Source organism: Cervus elaphus, chromosome 18, assembly GCF_910594005.1.
Source record: "Cervus elaphus chromosome 18, mCerEla1.1, whole genome shotgun sequence".
Lineage (NCBI taxonomy): Eukaryota > Metazoa > Chordata > Mammalia > Artiodactyla > Cervidae > Cervus > Cervus elaphus.
The window spans coordinates 68524010-68544898 of NC_057832.1; the positions used below are offsets into that span (position 1 = coordinate 68524010).

The 20889-nt window shown below is 40.4% G+C and overlaps 1 protein-coding gene across 6 annotated transcripts in view; it reads left to right on the forward strand.

Annotated features, from left to right (window-relative positions):
• The window catches only part of AOAH (acyloxyacyl hydrolase), a 183721-nt gene that overhangs the window by 37797 nt on the left and 125035 nt on the right, over positions 1-20889 (forward strand). For all 6 annotated transcript variants that reach the window (XM_043873042.1, XM_043873043.1, XM_043873040.1 and 3 more), the window contains exon 5: positions 59-158. In XM_043873042.1, the coding sequence (XP_043728977.1) occupies positions 59-158 (100 nt within the window). The remainder of the gene's footprint in view (positions 1-58; positions 159-20889) is intronic.

The following is a 20889-nucleotide window of genomic DNA, read 5'->3' on the forward strand; positions in this document are numbered from 1 at the left end:
TGTTTTCTAATACCTGAGAGCTTTTAAATAGCCTTTGTTTTGCCCTATTTCCTGCCAGATTCAGAGCACATATGAATGCTGATGTGGTGTGTCACACCCTGGAGTTTTGCAAACAGGATCCTGGCCAACCCTTGTGCCACCTCTATCCCCTTCCCAAGGTGAGTGGTTTTTCATTCTGAATGTCAGATCGCAATGACATGCAAGCCCTTTGGACATGTTGTAAAGGGAGGTTCAGCTTCACTGGCTCCGTGGTTTGGGACAGGGACCTGCAAAATGACATTTTTCATTACATCACCCAGAATAATATTCCCGAAGTTCAACTTAGATGCCTCCCCCATGCTGCCAAAGAATGTATTTGTTGTTTATTTGGGACTATAATCTAGACTTGGGCAGGCAGTACATAGGAAATCTGGCCAGCCAAGGTGAGGAGAGGTTAAATCCCTCTCTACCCCTTAAAATTCAAGCAAGTCACTTTTATAGAGTGACCAACTCATGCATTTTGCCCAGGACTTTTCTGGTATCAGCACTGGAAATCCCACATCCTGGGAAAACTCAGGCAGTCAGTTCCCCTAGTCTAAGCTTTATTGTTCTCACCCATAATGTGGGCCTAATAAAATACCTAAAATACCTCCCTACTACTTTTATTGGAGAAAGTAGGTAAATTAATACATATAAAATGCTTAGTGCAATACCAGCTGTGTAAATAAGTATTAATAAAATGGTAGCTAATATAATTATTACCAATATCCTTATTATTCAGAGATAGCGGTTCAGAATACCCTGTGTGCATTTTATCATGTTGGACAATTTTTTATTGGAATGCAGACAGAGACAGGCTAATGTTGACACAATTTCCTGCTAATGCTGGGTGCTCAGTCATATCTGACTCTTTGCAGTTCCATGAACTGTAGCCCACAAGGCTCCACTGTCCATGGAATTTTCCAGGCAAGAGTACTGGAGTGGGTTGCCATTTCCAACTCCAGTGGATCTTCCTGACCCAGAGATCAAACCTGTGTCTCCGGCATCTCTTGGAATGGCAGGCAGACTCTTTACCATTAGGGCTACCTGGGAAGCCTTACCCATGCTATGAATGAAAGTATAAGATTAGATCCGGTTAGGTATCAAAATAATGATTTTCAGAAACTTCCTATGAAAAATAAAATAAAACAAAATTTTATGCCCCCTTTCCCATAATTGTAGTCTTTCTGTGTATAACATAACAGGCTTCTGATTACTTGTTATTTCCTTTTTATTGTTATTAAAAAAAAGGTCAGTTTAACACATTTTTGGCCTTGGCATGGTTTTATTGACTGGCAGTATTAAATATCATGATCCTAAACGATGATGCTGTTAAAGTGCTGCACTCAATATCCCAGCAAATTTGGAAAACTCAGCAGTGGCCATAGGACTGGAAAAGGTCAGTTTTCATTCCAAACCAAAAGGAGGACAATGACAAAGAATGTTCAAATTACTGCACAATTGCACTTGTTTCACAAGCTAGCAAGCTTAATGCTCAAGATCCTTAAGCTATGCTTCAATAATTAAGAAATTTCAGATGTACAAATTGGATTTAGAAAAGGCAGAGGAATCAAAGATCAAATTGCCAACATCCCTTGGATCATAGAAAAATCAAGAGAATTCCAGTAAACATCTTCTGCCTCATTGACTAAGCTAAAGTTTTTGACTGTGTGGATCACAACAAACTGTGGAAAATTCTTAAGGACATGGGAATACCAGATCACCTTACCAGCCTCCTGAGAAACCTGTATACAGGTCAAGAATAAACAGAACCATACATGGAACAATGGACTGGTTCAAAATTGGGAAGTAGGTCAAGTACATCAAGAGTACGTCAAGACTATATGTTGTCACCCTCTTATTTAACCCATATGCAGAGCACATCATGCGAAATGCTTGGCTGGATGAAACACAGGCTGGAATCAAGATTCACAGGAGAAAGATCAATAACCTCAGACATGCAGATGACACCACCTTTATGGCAGAAAGTGAAGAGGAACTAAAAAGCCTCTTGATTAAGGTGAAAGAGGAGAGGGAAAAAGTTAGCTTAAAACTCAACATTCAAAAAATGAAGGTCATGGCATCCAGTCACATCACTTCATAGTAAATAGATGGGGGAAAAATGGAAACAGTGACAAGACTTTATTTTCCTGTGTTCCAAAATCACTTTGGACAGTGACTGCAGCCATGAAATTAAAAGATGTTTGCTCCTTGGAAGAAAAACTATGGCCAACCTAGATGGCATATTAAAAAGCAGAGACATTATTTTGCCAACAAAGGTCTGTCTAGTCAAAGCTGTGGTTTTTCCAGTAGTCATGTACGGATGTGAGAGTTGGACCATAAAGAAGCCTGAGCACCAAAGAACTGATGCTTTTAAACTGTGGTGCTGGAGAAGACTCTTGAGAGTCCCTTGGACTGCAAGGAGGTCAAACCAGTCAATTCTAAAGGAAATCAACCCTGAATATTCATTGGAAGGACTGATGCTGAGGCTGAAGTTCCAATACTTTGGCCACCTAATGTGATTCATTGGAAAAGCCCCTGATGCTGGAAAAGATTGACAGCATGAGGAGAAGAGGGTGACAGAGGATGAGACGGTTGGATGGCATCATCGACTCAATGGACATGAGTTTGAGGACACTCTGGAAAATGGTGAAGAACAGGGAGTCTGGCGTCCTGCAGTCCATGTGGTCACAAAGAGTCGGACACAACTGTGCGACTGAACAACAAGTATTAAATATCAGAAGCCTGTCTCCTTGAGCAGAGAGATAGAGATGTGAATATTTGGGGTACATGTGCATTTCATGCTACCTTGGTGACTGACTTAAACCACTAGTTAAATTTCCTTTAATTCTACCTGAGAAGCTATTGGCTCCACTGATGTCTGGAAGAGTTTGTTAATTTTAATTAAAAAATTTTTCCATGTATTCAAATAGCACGCAAATATGATATTATGATATTCGCTATTTGACAATGTACAGAAGAAACGTCTCTATGTACAAAGGCAAGTGATATGGGTTTCCATGATTTCCTTAAATAACATCATTTTATATATTTTCACACTCACAGCTATACATAGTCACAAAATGTTCAACTTTATCCCATTTAAAATGACATTCTTTATTTTTATACACTGTAGAATTTATACTCAAAATAGCATTTCCTTGTCCTCCCATCACCACCCCCTTTTCAATTCCCAATTTGGGAACATTTTGGCCATCCTTTCTGCATAAGAGGAAGTTAGAGGATTTCATCTCAGAAATGTTCGGTTTCCTTCTCAAATTCACATTGCCAACCTCCAGCTCTACGGATGACCCGAAAAAGAGGAGCAGTTGGTGCGGTGTGGACAGTCATCTGCCTCCACGATTTCATTTAATAGCAGTAACAGGTACTTACTGAGCAGTCACTGTGCTTATTCTTCATCCTCTTTAATCTCCCAAATACCCCTGGCATGGAGGCACCCTTGGATGACCCCTTTTCTAAGACAGGAAATTGGTAGTTAGAAAGGTTATGGAACTTGAAACTCACTCCCCTGGGAAGGACCAGAACTGAGATTCATGTCCCTGTCCTTCATTCAGAGAGGCTGGTTGATCTCTTAACCTTTATGTCAGTGTTTCTTGAAAATCCCCTCGGGGTGTCTCCTTACAGCAGTTAACTGAAATCCCACCACCAGAAATAACCAATGTTAAAATATTGAATGTTTTCCTTTTAGTTTTAAATAAATTATATTAATTTCTTTGAGAGTTATGATACTGTTGTATATACAATATTTTATTTTATTTTTCCCCCTTAATATTACATTTTGAGTATGTATTTTTTTAAATGGAACATATCAGACCTTCCTTTCATTCCCATGACACCCAAATTACACCTACAAAGTGAGTGTGAATTAGTAGTAAAGATACAGGTATAATTTCCAGCCCCCTAGAAGCCTTCCTCATGACTTTCCCAGTCAATAATACCCCCCATAACAGCCACTACTCTGAAATCCACCACAGAGTAGTTTATTTATATGAAGATCTACTCTGGAATTTCATGTGAAAAGAATAATACGATATATTCTTCTTTGTGTCTGGCTTCTTTTGTCTGTGAGATTCATCCATGTTATTATGAGTAACAGTATGGTTGTATGAAGTAGTCACACAATCATCTTTTGATGTTACTCCTGCTACATCGTCCCATCTAGTCCAACCAAATCTTGCCCTCTTTCCAATAAATTTTGCACATGGATGCCAGGAATGTCTTTCTATAAATAGATATGATCTTGTCACTCCACCCCAGTACGTTTGCCTGAAGCCTGAGGACGCCTACCCTGGCTCCTTTAACACACCTCTTGTCAGAGTTCCTGTTTTTTCTTTCTTTCCTGGTGTTTGGAAACTTCCTCTATACAGACTCCCTTCCCGGGATGGGTCTCCGTCCCTAGCTCTTTTGTCTCTCTTTTTATCTTTTATATTTTGTCCTACCTCCTTTCGAAGACAATGGGCTGCTTTTCTGGGCGCCTGATGTCCTCAGCTAGCGATCAGAAGTTGTTTTGTGAAGTTTGCTCAGCGTTCAATTATTCTTTCAATGAATTTGTAGGGGAGAAAGTGGTCTCCCCGTCCTATGCCTCTGCCATCTTGGCTCCTCCCTGTTTTTTCTTTCTTTGAAGTTGCTTTGTTTTGAATGATACACCTGTATGATTGTCTGTGTGTCTCTCCCACTAGGCTATAACCTCCAGGAGGTCAGATTCTATCTTCTTTACACTGTATACCCAGTGTGTAGGACAATGCTTTATACATAACAAAGAAATATTTGTTTGTTGCCTCTACTTTCCCACCTTCCCTGCACCTTTGTTCTTAATAATCCCTTCTGCCCGGAATGACCCATCAACATCAAGCCCATCCTTCGAGCTCATCTCACTCACTGCCACTTTCTCTGTGAAATAATTCCTAATTCTCTCCGCAAAATGTTAACTCTCCTCTCAGTCATCAGCATGAAATGCTTTTTGAGTACTACCACGTGCTGGTGCTGTTCAGAACGCGTCATCCGTAATTAACCTCATGAAGTGGGTGGTGCTGTCGGCCACACATTGCAGGGGAAGAAAGAGATATGAAGATGTTAGGTGTACATAGGTTTCCTCGTTAGAGTGTAAATATATCAGGCAGCAGCTCTGCATCTTGCCCATCTTTGTCCTCTCCATCATGTCAGGCACATAATTGATACGTGAGTAAATGTGCCAGGCACTGCACTGTACACGGGTGATCTCACTTAGCAACGCTCTTGGGGGAGTATATGAATCTTACAGATGAGGAAACTGAGACTAGGAGATGAGTTGTTCCCAATGTCACAGCTGGTAAATGGCAACGAGGAGCTTCAGCCCTCAGTCTGTCTGTCGTTGAAGCCCAAGTTCCTTCCAATGTGCTCTGTGCCTCATTGGGGTACTGGTATTTTGAGTCAAACCACCGCTCCTGGGCCAGCTAATTCCTCACAAGCAGGACTCTACACACTTGAGGTCTTGCCTTGTGTGTGTTTCAGATGCCGGTGAAATCTAGTGTAATGCAAGCCATTGTCCCTGTGAAATGCATTTTACAGGGTGGAGGAATGACGGAGTCTCTCTGCTCCAGGGGCGTGCAGGGGGAGCCCCACAGTGTAGAACAATGGACATCTGACTTTAGGGGGGCCAAAAGCGAAAGGTAGAACAGCTTGTAGGGATCCCCTAAACCTACATCATCTGCAGCAAAGTTGAAATTTCAGCCCACTTCTTGCCAGTCCTTCAGCCACATCTTTATATCCATTTCTACCGTGTGCTCCAAAATGCCAGTTCCATCTGTAATTAATTGAAGCAAGAAACAATCAGCAGTGTTCAGTGGGCACCAGGAGGATGGAGTGAGAAGAGGGGGTGTGGAGGGGAGAGGAGGACAAGACAAGGAGAGACAAGAGAGGCAGGAAGAGGTGAGGAAAAGGAAACCCCCAGGCTGTGTTGTAAAGACCACCCAGATGGTTTTGATGGGTACTTTAGGGGGATTATTTATATCATCCCTCCTCTCGTTCACATACAAAGCAAGGCCCTGCCTACTGCTTCTGTGTGTCTCTGTGTGCATGTGCCTGAGTGTGATTCTAATACCACAGCTCGCCAGCTGAAAACTAGATGTGGGTCCTCCGCGTGTGCCCTGTTGCTTTGAACCTCTCATTTTTAGGTCAGAGAATAACAGTGCATGCGCTCGTGCTCCGACTGGGCCAGGGGCAGCCTGGAGCCGCCTCAGTTTTATGCGGCTCCCTCCTGGTCCTGTAACTCTGAGATCCCCAAGCAGACCCTGTAGCTTTGAACAGATCCCTTTCTTCACCACCCCTGAGCTGGAGGAACAGGCTGGATCTACCAGCACCTCTAAGGCGTGCTCAAGGCTTACTTCACAGCACTTTGATCCATATTAAAAGAGAATTATATTCAGAACGTGTATGCTAGTGGAGATGGATTCTCCTATTTCTCTGGGGCCTCTGGCCCATTTAAACTACTGCTAAAGAGATCTGCTACCTAAGAAAGCAATCTAGACTTTGCAACAGCTTTTCCCACAATAAATCCAATTTCTGCAGGAAACCACCATAACTCTCCAGTGCTGAGTGTGTGGGCCTGTGGGCACCCACAAGGAATCTGTACTTCCCTGGAATCCAAACAACCAGGAAGCTGACATAAGTAGATTCCAAAGGAGTAAATTAGCACTTTTTATGAGAAAGCGATGGGCTTCCCAGGTGGCGCTACTGGTAAAGACCCTGCCTACCAATGCGTGCTATGTCACTTCAATTGCATCTGACTCTTTGTGACTCTATGGACTGTAGCCCGCCAGACTCCTCTGTCCATGGCAAGAATACTGGAGTGGGTTGCCATACCCTCCTCCAGGGGATCTTACTGACCCAGGGATCGAACCTGTGTCTCTTATGTCTCCTGCATTGATAGGTGGGTTCTTTATCACTAGCACCCCCTGGGGAGCCCTAATGCAGGAGACATAGGAGTGTGGGTTCAATCCCTGGGTCGGGAAGATCCCCTAAAGGAGGGCTTGGCAACTCACTCCAATATTCTTGCCTGGAGAATCTCACAGACCGAGGAGCCTGGAGGGCTACGGTCCATAGTGACACAGGACAAATTCTTGTTCAGTTGAGTAATAAACAAGCTGACCTTAGGAATTTACATATTTTAAACATTAAATTTATTAAGAAAATATCTGGTATCTTTTTTAATGGAAGGTAGTAGAGTTTAGGAAAAAAATTATAGATGAGCAGGAAATTTGACATTTTCTAAGATTTATTAATCACTAAATGTCATCCTACAATGGACAGTACCTTTCCATTCATAATGATATGCTCAGCTCTGTGAGCTCACAAAACACTTTTAGATGCATTATCATCTAATCATCCCAAAACTATTTTTAATAAGCTTTTTATTTTGGAATACTTTCAGATCTACCAAAAGTCATAAAAATACCATACCATACCATGGAGAGTACACCTTCACCCAAGTTCAGTTTCCCGTAATGTTAACATTTTAACATTACTTATTCAAAACTAAAGAAGCCACATTATTCTTGTAATTGTCATGTGCTAGTCCTTAGTCAATAGTCACATGACTATTTCTTACCAGGTGTCTCAGTGGTAAAGAATTTGCCTGCCAACACAGGAGATGTAAGAGACATGGGTTCAATCCCTGGATTTGGAAGATCCGCTGGGGGAGGAAATGGCAACCCACTCCAGTATCCTTGCCTGGGAAATCCCATGCACACAGAAGCTGGTGGCTATAGTCACAAAGAATCGGACGTGACAGAGCATACATGCACACATGAGTATTACTAGTCATTACGAGTTTAGACTTATTTGGTTTTCACCTTTTTTTTTTTTTTTGCTAATGTCCTTTTTTCTGTTCTAAGATCTAATCCAAGACACATGTTGCATTTAGTGTTCCGTTAGTTTCCTCTAGTCTGTGACAGTTTCTCACTATTTCCTTGTTTTTCATGACCTGGACAGTTCTCAGAGTACTGATTAAGTATATTCATATAATGTCCCTCGAATTGGGATTTGCCTGATGTCTTTATTTTGAGTAGAGAGACTTACAGGTTTTTGGAAGGAAAACCACAGAGGCTAAGTGCCCTTGTCGTCACATTTTATCAGGGATACATGATACCCATGCTATATTCAGGGGGATATTAACCTTGATCAGTTGGTTAGAGTGGCATTTGCCAGGTTTCCTCACTGGAAAGTCACTATTTTTACCTTTTCCTTTTCTTTATTCTTTAGAACTGAGTCACTAAATCTAACGGAATGGGGGCTCCAAGCTTACCTCCTGGAGAAGGGAGTATCTATCTACATACATTATTTGAAATTCTTCTGCAAAGATGTGTGTCTTCTTCCCTATCTGTTTATTCAGTTATTCATTTATGTCAATATATACTTGTATATAATACTTATATTTAAGTATTTTATACTTTGAGTTATAATCCAGTACTGTTATTTATTTTCTTGCTCAGATTTTTTTCAGTGTTGGCCACTAGGATCTCTTTCAGATCGCCCTGTGTCCTTTTCAACACAGTGCCATTTCTTTTTTTTTTTTTTTTTCCTTTGCTTGTCTTCCTTCTTTCATTTTTTCCTCTTTTCCTTTCAAACTTCCTTACTTTCTGGTAATGCCAGATGAGTATTGTATTGTCATCTTGTATTTTTTCTGCCCCATCCCTAAAATCCACCCTTTTCTAAGATGACTTGGTTCCTTTTATTGGAAAATGGTGTTTAGAAACCAAGATCTAGTTGCTAGGTATTCAAGTTGTTACTGGAATGATATTGCTTTTAGATCCTCCTGGTGGATAATTTAGTAAAGTATGTATGTATGTAACCTATGAATCTATCCATCTGTGTGTGTGTGTGTGTGTGTATACTGATGTCTCCAACTTTAGGCAGTATCACAGAGCCAAACTCTATTTTATAGATACAGTTATTAAAGATAAATTGGAGTTGAGGCTTAAGGTCTTGACCTAGGTGTCATATCTAGTGAGTAGAACCTGAACTTAACCTAGGGCTTCAGACTTCAGACCTGCAACTCTTCACATCAGCACATGTGTGTTTGGCAGAGATTACGAACCACATTCAGAGTCGCCAGTTCTCAATATCAGAAAGTAAACATCTCTTGGTTTTAGTTTTAATGGAAATATTATGAAGAGCTTAAGTTCTAAGAATCTTGCACAAGGATCCCAACTTTCTCCTTACCGGTTAAATCATTTGGTCAGTCATTCACATAGCCAGCCACACCTCAACAAACATTTCTTGAGCACTTACTGTGTGCTAGCCCCACTGCAAGGCACATTGAGTAAGCTATCTCTTTTAACCATCACAAATCTGCAGGACAGAAATGATTCCTCCGTTTGATAGATAAGTCCACTGAGACCTGGAGGATCAAAAGACTTGCCTATAGTCCTGTAGCTTCTACAGAATGATTTTTTTTTCAGGCAGCAAATATTTATAGAGAGTGAATTATGTAGGACAGTATTCCAGCAAATGAGGCAGGCAGTCACGATGCAAATAGTGATTCTACAAGGGAGGCAGACTTGTAAACAAACTCTGACGAAGAGACAAGTGTTCTAACAGAGGGTTCAAAGAGGAACAGAAAGCTCAGCAGAGCAGGCCTGGGCTCTCCCTGGAAAGGAGTGGAGATAGTTACCTTCCAGGTGTAGCAGGGGTTGACTACATAAGCAGGCTTCTGGCTACATCTGCCTCAGAGCCCTTGTTTTTGGGTACTTGCTTAGAACCCTTGCAGTCCTCTGCACAGTCAGCTACTTCTCCTCCTTCAGCTTTCTGTTGAAATATCCCTCCTCCCACTCCATCTGAAGGTCTTCTTTGTGCTCTCACAGAGCACTTGGTTTCTTTCATAGCACTTGAGGATAGGGACCATGTCTTTCTCACTCACCATCATGTTTTCAGGACTGTGCAATGCCTGACACATAGTAGGTGCTTTATAAGTTTTGTTAAACGAAAGACAAGATGGAAAGGGCCTTTCTGAACATGTATTTGCTTTACTTCCTCCCTTGCAAGGGTTTATCTGGTCTCAATGGAACATACCAGAGTATAAAAGGTTTAGCTGATTTTAGAACATGAAGCAGTTTTTAGAAATATGTGTGGAGTCCCACCCAAGGGCATCTGGTTCAGTACTTCTGGGGTTGAGATTTGAGCAGCTGCACTTCTACAAAACTTCTGATGAGCATTGAAGGGTAAAAATTGTTGGCCCAAGCCTGAAAGCTGCCATCAACAAGCCTGAAAATATCGTTTCTCCTCCTGCTGCTGGCCTTTTCTTGTCATCTGGTACTTTCCCAGACACCCAAAGTCACATGTCTCCATTTACCCCCAGCCTCATCCTTGGTTCCTTGACTTCTTGCCCTTTTTCTCATGGATGCATTATCAAACTCTGTGGGCTTCAAGTCCCCAAACCCCCACTGCTAAGACCTCTTAGAAGGGCTGAAGGAACTGAAGCTTTTAGAAACAATATGTTTAGAGTTCACTCCTTTTATGGATTGTCTCATAACGGTTTGCTAATTGGGCCAAATTACACTGAAGTTATCTACACCCAGGGAGGAAAAGGAGGATACTTATTAACCATCTCAGGTTGCTCCCATTCCAAAAATTAATATAAAAATAAACCCCAGGACTCTCATTCCTCTCCAGCCACTATCTAATTTTTTCCTTCCTCTAATTGAGGGGTAGTTCAATGTTGTGGTTATGAGCACAGATCTTAGAGCCAGACCACCTGGGCTCAAAGCCTGGCTGCATTTCTTACTCTCTATCTCTCCTTAAACAAGTTGCTCAATTGCTCTGGGCCTCAGTTTCTTCATCTGTAAAGTGGACATAACACTCAGGCTGCATAGGGTAGTTGTGAGTATTTACAATTTAATATATATCTCCAGGTGTATTTATATGCATACATACGTATAAGTGTGTATATGTATTTTATAGTGGGGCAGGAGATTGAGTTTTAGGATGGTGCTTTCTTTGCTTGTAATAAGCATTAATAAGTGTTAGTTAGGAGCAGCAGCAACTTCCAGCTGTCTTTTAAAGAAGGAGAGCTTTTCTTCACCTCCCATTTGCTTCTCAAGTAATTGCGGGTTGGCCTCTAGCCCCATCTCTCTAATGAAACACTTCTCCTTAAGGCCACCGATGACTTCCTAAACATCAAATCCAGGATCATTCTTGTCCATTATCCTTTGCGTTTAACACTGCTTGCCACTCCCTTCCAGAAACTTCTCTGCTCTTTTCTGGTTCTCCTTGCACAGCTCTGAGGCTACCGTTCCCTTCCTAAGCACCAGGACCCACCCAGCCAGGACTCTGCTCACTCTGGGCTTTCTCCCTGAGTAATTATAGTCAGGACAGTTTGGCAGTTAAGTACAGACTGCCCAATGCTGTCCTGCGGGGACCAGTGACCCTGGCCCCACCATGTACTTGCTAAGTTATTTGAGATATATCATTTAACTGCCTTGTGTTTTTTCATATGTTAAATGAGGAATAGAGTAGAGCCTACCTCCCAGGGCTAATGTGAAGACTACACAAATTGGCATGTGTGAAAATTCTTAGAATAGTGACTGATCATCATAAACATACAAAACATTTGCTCTTGTTATTCAGCCTCACAAACAAAGTTCAAGACTTTCCTCAGAGCTTCAGCCACTGCATGCAGCTGCCAGATAAATATCTTCTTTTGTAGGTCCCAAAGACAGCTTGAACATAACACAATAGTCCAGAAACTGGACTATTTTTTCCCCACATCAGCTATTCCTCCCATATTGCATATCTCAGTTGTGATACCAGCATTCACCCTTCTAAATGATTCTTTCCAGTCTATTCCCCTTCATCATCGTCAATTCTGCCTGCCTCATTCAGGGACTTATCATTTCTTTGGCCATCTGCTGCAAAGATTGGAAAAACCCTGATGCTGGGAAAGATTGAGGGCAGAAGGAGAAGGGGGCAGTGGAGGATGAGCGATGGTTGGATGGCATCCTTGACTCAATGGACATGAGTTTGAGCAAGCTCCAGGAGATAGTGAAGGACAGGGAAGCCTGGCATGCTGCAGTCCATGGAGTCAGAAAGAATTGGACATGATTTAGCGACTGAACAACAATAATAATCTTTTCTAGGGTGGAGTCCTGCAGCAACTTTGTAACTGATATCTCCACCTCCCACCTTGAAACCCTCAAATCCAGGCACCCAAGTGATGTTTCCAAAATGCAAATCTGACAATGCTCCCTTTCTTGCTTGAATCATTCAAAGCTATCCATCAAGGTCAAGACAAAACCTGAGTTCCATAAACTATCCTGTCCTTACCTCCCAGCCTTGTTCTTGGAGGAACTGGTTCATCCACTTCTCTGCAGCAGCTCAGCACTTATCATTCCCATCACATCCTGCTTGTTCTCACCTCCCAACCTTGTTCTCCTTTCCCCTGCACCTGTGATGCCCTTTCCCTGAGTCATCTTTTAAGATCTAGTTAGTTCAGTCGTCACCTTCTTCAAGAAACCACTGGACACCTATGCTCCTTGTCCAGTGAGGATTAGATTCCGTTCCTCAGCGTCCCCATGATACTAACAGCTCTATCCTAACAGCTAGCATTGCAGTTCCCAGCTTGTATGTTAGTCATTAGTTTATGTGCCTGGAGCTTGACTGCTGGACTATAATTGTCAGGCTGGGACTGTCCCTGAGCCAGTTCTCTCTCCCCACTGCTTGTTCTGGGTATAGGAGGTTGGCACACTGCCCAATAAATGTGTGTTGAATGAATGGATTACATTTGAACCCAGTTCTTTCTATGAAACAGGACACTAATGCCTTTATAATTCTCTCTGTATTCCTTCCCAACGCTAGCTAGTGTCTATACTTCCAATGTGTCTTCTTCTTTATCTCTTTAACAGACCAAACCTAATCCTTAAGATGCCTTGATCCCATTTTCTAGAAATAAAGTTTTTTTGTTTTTGTTTTTAAAAAGGATGTCTTGATCCATCTATCTAGACTTGGGCTTTCCTGCCACTAATCTTCCAGATGACTCATCATGGGCATCCATTCTGTGCTTTCCACCCCTCCTTTCTAAACAAGGACATAATTATCTCCCAGAAATTCATCTCTGTGTTATTCTCCTACTGTAACAACCTAGAGTTCAAGATAATAGGAGCCCCAACTTGAATGAGTTTTGGAGGCATAAGAATATGCCTCCAAAGGCTACCACAGAACAGAGGCTACCACAGTTCTTGGAATCAAGAAGATGTTCAATAAATGGTGACATTTTAAAAAAACACAATGAATCCATGAATGAGCACTAAAATCAAATTGGCAAGAGGGTGGAGTTCAGAGTCTCCCCTATTTAAAACCAAAATGTTCTCTAGTAACCAGCAATTAATCCTTTGTTCTTATTCAATGAAAGTAATCTCTGATCCTGACCTCCAATTTTTTTCAACATGGGGTGTGTGTATGTGTGTGTGGGGGGGGGGGTAAATTTCTTTAATCTATCTGTGTTATTACAACTTGATTTTTTAATGTCAGGTACATATAAACTAAAAATGAATTAAGTGTTCTCAGTTTAGCAGAATCCCTACGTCAAACAAGGAAAGGAAATTGCTTCCTCTGTCATCATTGTTACGTTGGTGCCTCCATGGCTGCTACCACGGGCAACTATAACAAACCAGTTGCTCAAAACCTGAACTAAACTGAAAAAAATCAAGCTTCTCTTCTCCCTCGGTTGTTCAGTCAACCTACCCAGCTTGCTGTGTTTGCTCTTCTGTTCTCCACACTAACTCTGTATAGTATGTGAGTGTTTTCTCACAAATCCAGGTCTAGAAGAAAACAAATTATTAAATTAAAAAAGGAGACAATTGTGTGATCATCAGAGTTTTAGGTTAAGGAAATTTCCTTCTTGAGTGATAGCTGTTCTTCAACTGTGACTTGGCAAACCATTAGAAAATCAAATGTTATTTTTGAAGGGGATGTACATCCAAGAACAGTTTTTGTGTGCCTTAATATTCTGGAAGACTTAATAAAGTTTTCCAAATTACCTCACTTAATAAATTAGTGCCACTCCTGGAAGACAAACATATCTTTGATAACTGAGGCCAGGAATGGTCCTAGGGTGAAAAAGTCTTGACTGATACTGATAGACTTTCAAGTCATGGACAGTTATCCTGTTATTCTCATCATATGCATTTACTAAGCCCCTACTGCATGATAGGTACACATTAGGGGATGAAAAATAAAAGGTAATTGACAACGACAATTTGAATGACTATAACAGACCAAAAGCTGGACTAAGTACATATCATACATCATTGAAAATCCTCTCATACAATTGCAGGGTTATTCTATTATCCCAATTTTATAGATGAGAAATCAAAATTCAAGTAAATTGTTGGTTGTGGAGTTGTTTACTTGACAGTGTTTCTAAAGTTCCTCTTTAAACATCTCAGGAAATTATGAGCAATGAGATAAATTACAGGGGAATATAGCCATCTAGATGCAGAAAAGTCAGCCTAAAGCTTAAATTGGAACAGAATATAGTGTCTAAAAATAAACTCAAATGCATTTGAGATTTTTGTTTTTGATTAAAAAAAAAAAAGTAGCATTTCAAATCAGTGACAAAACACTGGCATATTCAGTAAATGGGTGGGATTAAAGACTAGCCATTTAGGAATAAAATTTAAGGTGGATACTTGTCTATTCTTTATGGCAAAATAAATCCCAAATGAATTAAAGGTTGAGTCATAAAGAATGAAACCATAAAAGAAGAAAAACCTAAGTAATTTTATTCGTAATTTGTGATCCCAAAGTCACAAAGGGAAATATGAATGCATCTAACTGGTGAAAAACCTAGCATATACAAAGTCAGAAGACAAATGGCAAACTGGGAAAGCATTTTTGTAATATGCTACACTATGAATTATTTTCTCCATGATTCAAAGAGCTCTTACAAAAAAAAAAAAAAAAACCAGAGCAAGCACGGCAAAAAAAAGCTTATAGAGAAAGATCAAAGGGCCAAAAATATAGGGAGAAATGATGATCCTTTTCCCATAATTAAAAAAGTAAAAATTAAATGAGATTCCATCGACCTTTTATGTATTTTGCCTCCACAAAACTCTTTGAAGGTCATTAGACAAGAAATTATCATGGAAACAGAAAGGCTGTAAATATCAGAGACCACTAAATTAAATCGTTCCCTGAAGACTTGAAGGTTTAAAACTCTAACAGAACTGAGAATAGCATTTAACACCATTCTTGAATGTACAGTCTGCTATTCAGTCATTTCCCCCAGCATTTCAAAGGATTTTATAGATATTCCAAGCTGCATTTCGGTTTAAGCCCACATTTGGAAGCTTGGAGAATATGTCTTCTCAGATTTAAATTTTAAGTCTTATTTGGAGGTCATTAAACTCTTAGAGATCTCAAGAATCCTCAGTGGACAGCACTAATAACACAAATGTTAAGTTACCCTTGATTTCTGATAAGGAGAAGAAATCAGATATTTCCAAGGAAGGTACTTAAATGGTATTCAAATTTGTAAACCTTTCTTACCTGCTTTTGAGAAGTTAAAAAATAATGGCAACTGTATCTCTCTTGAGAATATGCTTTCTTCCCTTAGCCCAAGAAAAGCTAATGACCCTAGTGAATTTGAACAGTTCTAAAAGATACTTTAAGTTTTAAAGTTTTAATAACTAGTCTCTCAGCTTCCACTCTTAGCCCTCATCTTCACCTAATTAATCACCCACATCAGAGCTCAGATCAGAAATCATTTCTTCTAAGAACTTTTCCTTGATGCCCCAAGTTAGGTCCTCTAGGATTTCTCTCCTTTCATGGCTCTCCATGCTTCTAGAAATTATCACAATTGTAATGAAACAGTTGTACAATAAGATAAATAACTGTAAAATTATGATTTAATGTCTGCCCCTTCTGTTAAGGTATAAACTCCATGAAAGCAGATAATCTGGCTGATTTATTTCTTAAATTCTTTGTGACTTCCCCAGAGCCCAGAACATTTCACTGCATATATTAATTTCTCAATAAATATTTGTTGAATGAGCAGTATGATATACAGAATAATGGCCTCCCCAAAGAAGTCCATATCCTAATCCTCAGAATCACAAAAGACTTTGCAAGTATGATTAAATTAAGGATCTAGAGATGGAGAGATTATCCAGGATTATCTGGATGAACCCCGTGTAATCACAAAGTTCCTTATAAGACAGAGGCAGGAGGAACAGAACAGGATAAGACTGTGATAACAAATGCATTGGTCAGAGTGATGAGGCCATCAGCCAAGGAATGTGTATAGCTGCTAGAAACCAAAGAGGCAAGGAACATATTTCTCTCTGGAAACTACAGGAAATGACAGGAAAAGTTGTGGGGTGGAAATAGTGTTATTTAAAATAAGACTTTTTTAAAAGGTATTTCCTGGAGAAAAAGGATAGAGACAGTGTGACTAAATGTACAAATGATACTAATAGATACACAAGGCAGAATTGGCCCAGGATAAGAAAAAGAGGAAATTTAGCTAATGGTAAAATATGTATGAAGAAAAGATATTTAACAGCATAAGGGAATGCATTCAGAAGTGGTGGTGTTTTTCAGTTACTTTCACAGTTCTTTCTTCTTTCTTTCTCTCTCTCTCTTTTTTCCCCCCTTTCTGGTCCTCAGAAGAAGAAAATGACATAAACTGATGTGATTTTTTTTCACATATTCCAGAGTCATAAAACTGGGAAATGTGGGGATATCAAAATCAAACTGGACTTTGGAAGAGCTAAATCCTGCATGTTGGAAAATAGCCACTATAGGTTACAGTGGAATGCAGATAACATAATAAACCAGAAAATTCCAGTTGGACAGGCTACTATTTGTTACAAAAGGAAATGGCAACCCACTCCAGTACTCTTGCCTGGAAAATCCCAAGGACGGAGGAGTGTGGGTCCTACACTCCTCCTACAGTCCATGGGGTCGCAAAGAGTCGGACATGACTAGGCGACTTCACTCACTATATAAGCAATGCCTCCATGGGTATATACTACTGTGTGCTTTGGTGATCAAGCAAAGGGTTGGCCTTTCCCCCTTTTTAGACTGCTAGGGAGCCATGTCATGTTGTCCTTGGAATTTTCCAAGTCCTTGAGTTAAAAAATGCAATATACATATCCATAGTTCTTTGGACTATAAGCTTCTAGAGTGAGGGCTTATATCTCTGTGAGCTGGTGTAATGGCTTCCTCTGCAATTCACTCCTGAGACTCTGAAGAAGATTTGAAACTGGAATAAGGAAACACCGCAATCAAAGGGAGAAAATAATGAGAAATTGAAAAGATATGACCATAACAGAATGCAGGATCAAATGAGTATTTCCCGAACCAAGCCCCTCATTGTTGATGGAGAATTTGCTTATGCTCAGATGATTGCTCTCAGTGAGTCAGAAACATCATTATGGCTTCCAGCCAGGAGAGTTTTATATCCGGCTCACAATCTATTCCCCAACTTTCTCTCAATCACTGATTACAGTTGCACCCTCCATTCTGAAGTTGTAGTTTTCCAGAAGATAGAAGTGTGGTCCTCATGCTTTAGAAACAATGGCTTAAAAATGCTAGAGTGCCAACAGTGAAAACGCTACCAAGGTGAGAGAACAATTATCTTCATTTTCATGTTGATTACAGTTTGCCCCCTTTGCCTGTCTTTAAGACAAGCAAACGAATAGCTTTAACAAATGTCTTTGAGTCTTTACATCCAATTTTACAGATAGCAGAGACTTGGAGGTTATATTATTTAACCATGGCCATCTGCAAGCAGAGCACGTGGTCCAAGTCCCTGAATTCCAGTGCCTTTCCCACCATTGTCATGCTGTTTTCCAAGAATAAATTAAGTCTGAAATTTTAACACAAACCAGATAATATCACCAAGGCTCAGGGGAATGGTAAATTTAGTTCCTATGGCATGTGGATGATTTAACGCAAAGGATCACATGGTTGGGGAAGAGCTCTGGCTCTGTATGCCTAGCATCTATGCATCTGTGTGGAAATTCATGTAACCCAGGCACAAGCGTAGTCATGAGCATATGATTCATAATGAAAGAAAAAAGAAATATTCATTCAACCAGTCATTTCTCTGTGCAATCATTCGTTCATTCATTCCACAAGTTCTTCTAAAGTATCTGTCATACCATGAATTATATATTAGGGATGTAATAGTGAATGACACATAATCTTTCTCATCAAGGGTTTTGTATCCTGGGAGAGAAGAATGACAGCAAACTGGTAAGACTACAATGTAGAAAGTGTTAACTAGCAATTACTATTATCCCAATTTTATAGATGAGGTAACCGAGGCTTAGTGTGGATAAATAACTTGTCCCAAGTTACAGAGCCAGTAAGTGATTCTCTTCAGATTCAAATGAGACATGTTTGACACAAAAACCCTTGCTTTTACTCCCACTCTGGGAGATGTTAATGGGTGTGCTAGAAAAGAAAATTGTTAAGTTTTAAAAGTTTGGGAAGTCTGTAAACTAAATTCCCTGCTGGGAGAGCCATTGCACATATTAGCATATTCAAGGGGTTGAGCCACTTTAGGGTAAGGAGTACCATTTGGAAAGGCATTTCCCAAACATTCAGATGTTTCAGCCAAAGCATACTGCACTGAATTGACAAGGATGGGAAAACATGCAGAGAATACAGTGTACACGGGATGCTCCAGATCTCAATATAATGTCCCTCAACATTTCAGGAGTGTGGGTGAATTAGGGAGGACACAGTCCCAAACTGGTCCTTCTCAGGTTCTGTGATGTTAAAGAGTTGAATTCTGGTACACTCAGGAGTGAAGGAAATAAAGAAAAATGGTATTATTAGACATGAGTTTCTACAGGGAATAATTTTTAGTGATCAAGTTCTCTGCTATCAATTATAGCAGCAGTAGATTTAAAAATTACAGAAAGTGCCTTTTCTTCACATCACACTTTGACAGCAGTGACAAGCTCCCACAAAGGAAGAAGCCCCCTGGGACATAAAATGATGCTTTTAGACGTGAAATTTTTTTATTGTCAAGGAGCAGGCATTTATGAGGGGGTTTAGGGATGGGGAGAAGCTCACTGATCTACTCCTGATCTTTTCTAAAAGTTTATTAGGACAAGCTGCTTCTCACTCCCAAATTTAATGGCATAAATTAATTTACAAATGGAGCAAGGTTCAAAAGAAGCTGTTCCTGAGGACTTGACTGCCCACTGGAGGTAGTAAATGCATAAATAATTCCAATGGAAGACAGAAGAGTTAAGAGAAAAGGACAAATGGGGCTTTGAGGCCATTTCTGTTATGTAGGAAGACAAATGGAGGGAGCTCCTCTGCTTTTAATTTTTTATCAAATAGTGGCATGTCTGACCTTTGGGTGGAATTTGTGGTCTATTATTATATCTGTGTTCCACTGTATCCTACGGTGACTATTTTCCAATACATAGGATTTAGCTTTACCAAAAGCATCTTTTAAAAGCACTCGTGACTTCTCTTATGATGGTATTGCACTTTAACTGTGGGAGACAGCGCTGCTCTTGTCAAGCCAAGACCATATACATCTGCCCTCAGCATTCCAGGGGGGACCCAGAGGCAGCAATTATTCCCAGCACAAGGGGTCAGAAGGTACTTGGCAAAACCCTTGTCACTTCTTCTTCTCCTCCTTTTTCTTCCTTGTCTGTATTCCTCTCTAAACATTGGTCTCCCTAGAGAACTGAGCTGGGTTAAAACCAGATCAGTTCTCTCAAGGGGATCCAAATGGCCCTTCCTAAAAAGATGTTTCCAGCACCTTCTCTCTGCTTCATCTCACTTCCACTTACTGTGCTTACTGTATCTGTTCCCTGTGCCTCCTTGCCAGAACGGGAATTTCAGGAAGACAGGAGTGTCCATTCACCCCCGATCTCAGGGTCCTCACTACATCCCTGTACTGGGAACAGATCATTTTCAATAAGCAACACGGCAATGTGTATTGAGTTCTTTTTTTTAAAAAAGCATTTATTGCTGAATTTGTACTCATTATTGAAAATTTAGGAAAAAGTTATCACCAACTATTATTATGGCATACCTCTTTGCAAGGGGCTTCCCAGGTGGTGCGGTGGCAAAGAGTCTGCCTGCCAACACAGGAGACACAGGAGATGCAAGTTTGATCCCTGGGTCAGGAAGATCCCCTGGAGTAGGAAATGACAACCCACTCCAGTATACTTGCCTGGAAAATTCCAGGCAAGACAGAAGAGCCTGGTGGGCTATAGTCCACTGGGTTGCAGAGTTGGCTGAACACACACACGCACACATTTGCAGCGTTTTTCTTTTTTTTTTTTTCTGCATGTGCAAAATCTGATAACCTATTTTTTCTTTGGCACAATATCATAAATGTTTTCTTTCACTTTTACTTCTATATCTGTTGAGTACCTACAATGTATCAGGAACTGTGCTAAACCCTATAGATGCTTGAGATGGGCCTCAAATGCAAAGGGGTATTTCCAAAGCAGAGAAACAGGGGACCCATAATTAAAGCAGAGGAACATCACCCTCAATGTTGTGGAGAATGAACTTTGAGCTAAAAAGGGCCACCAAAAAGGAAATCATAACAGAAATTTGCACCTCCTGCACTGGGACTTTCAGACCCAAAGACAAGTCACTGAGCTTAGCATAGCAGGCAAGAAGACAAAGGTTCAGATGGCGTCTCTTTTGGACACTGGCTCTGAGATCTACAGCCAATTTCTTAGCTTTTCTGTATCTCAATTTCTTCATCTGTAAAAAGGTTATATACTCTCAGAGATGCTGTGAAGATTAAATAAAATAATATTTGCAAAGCACTTAGTGTAGCATCTGGCACAAAGCAAATCCCTTATTAAAGAGAGTTATTAACATGAAATT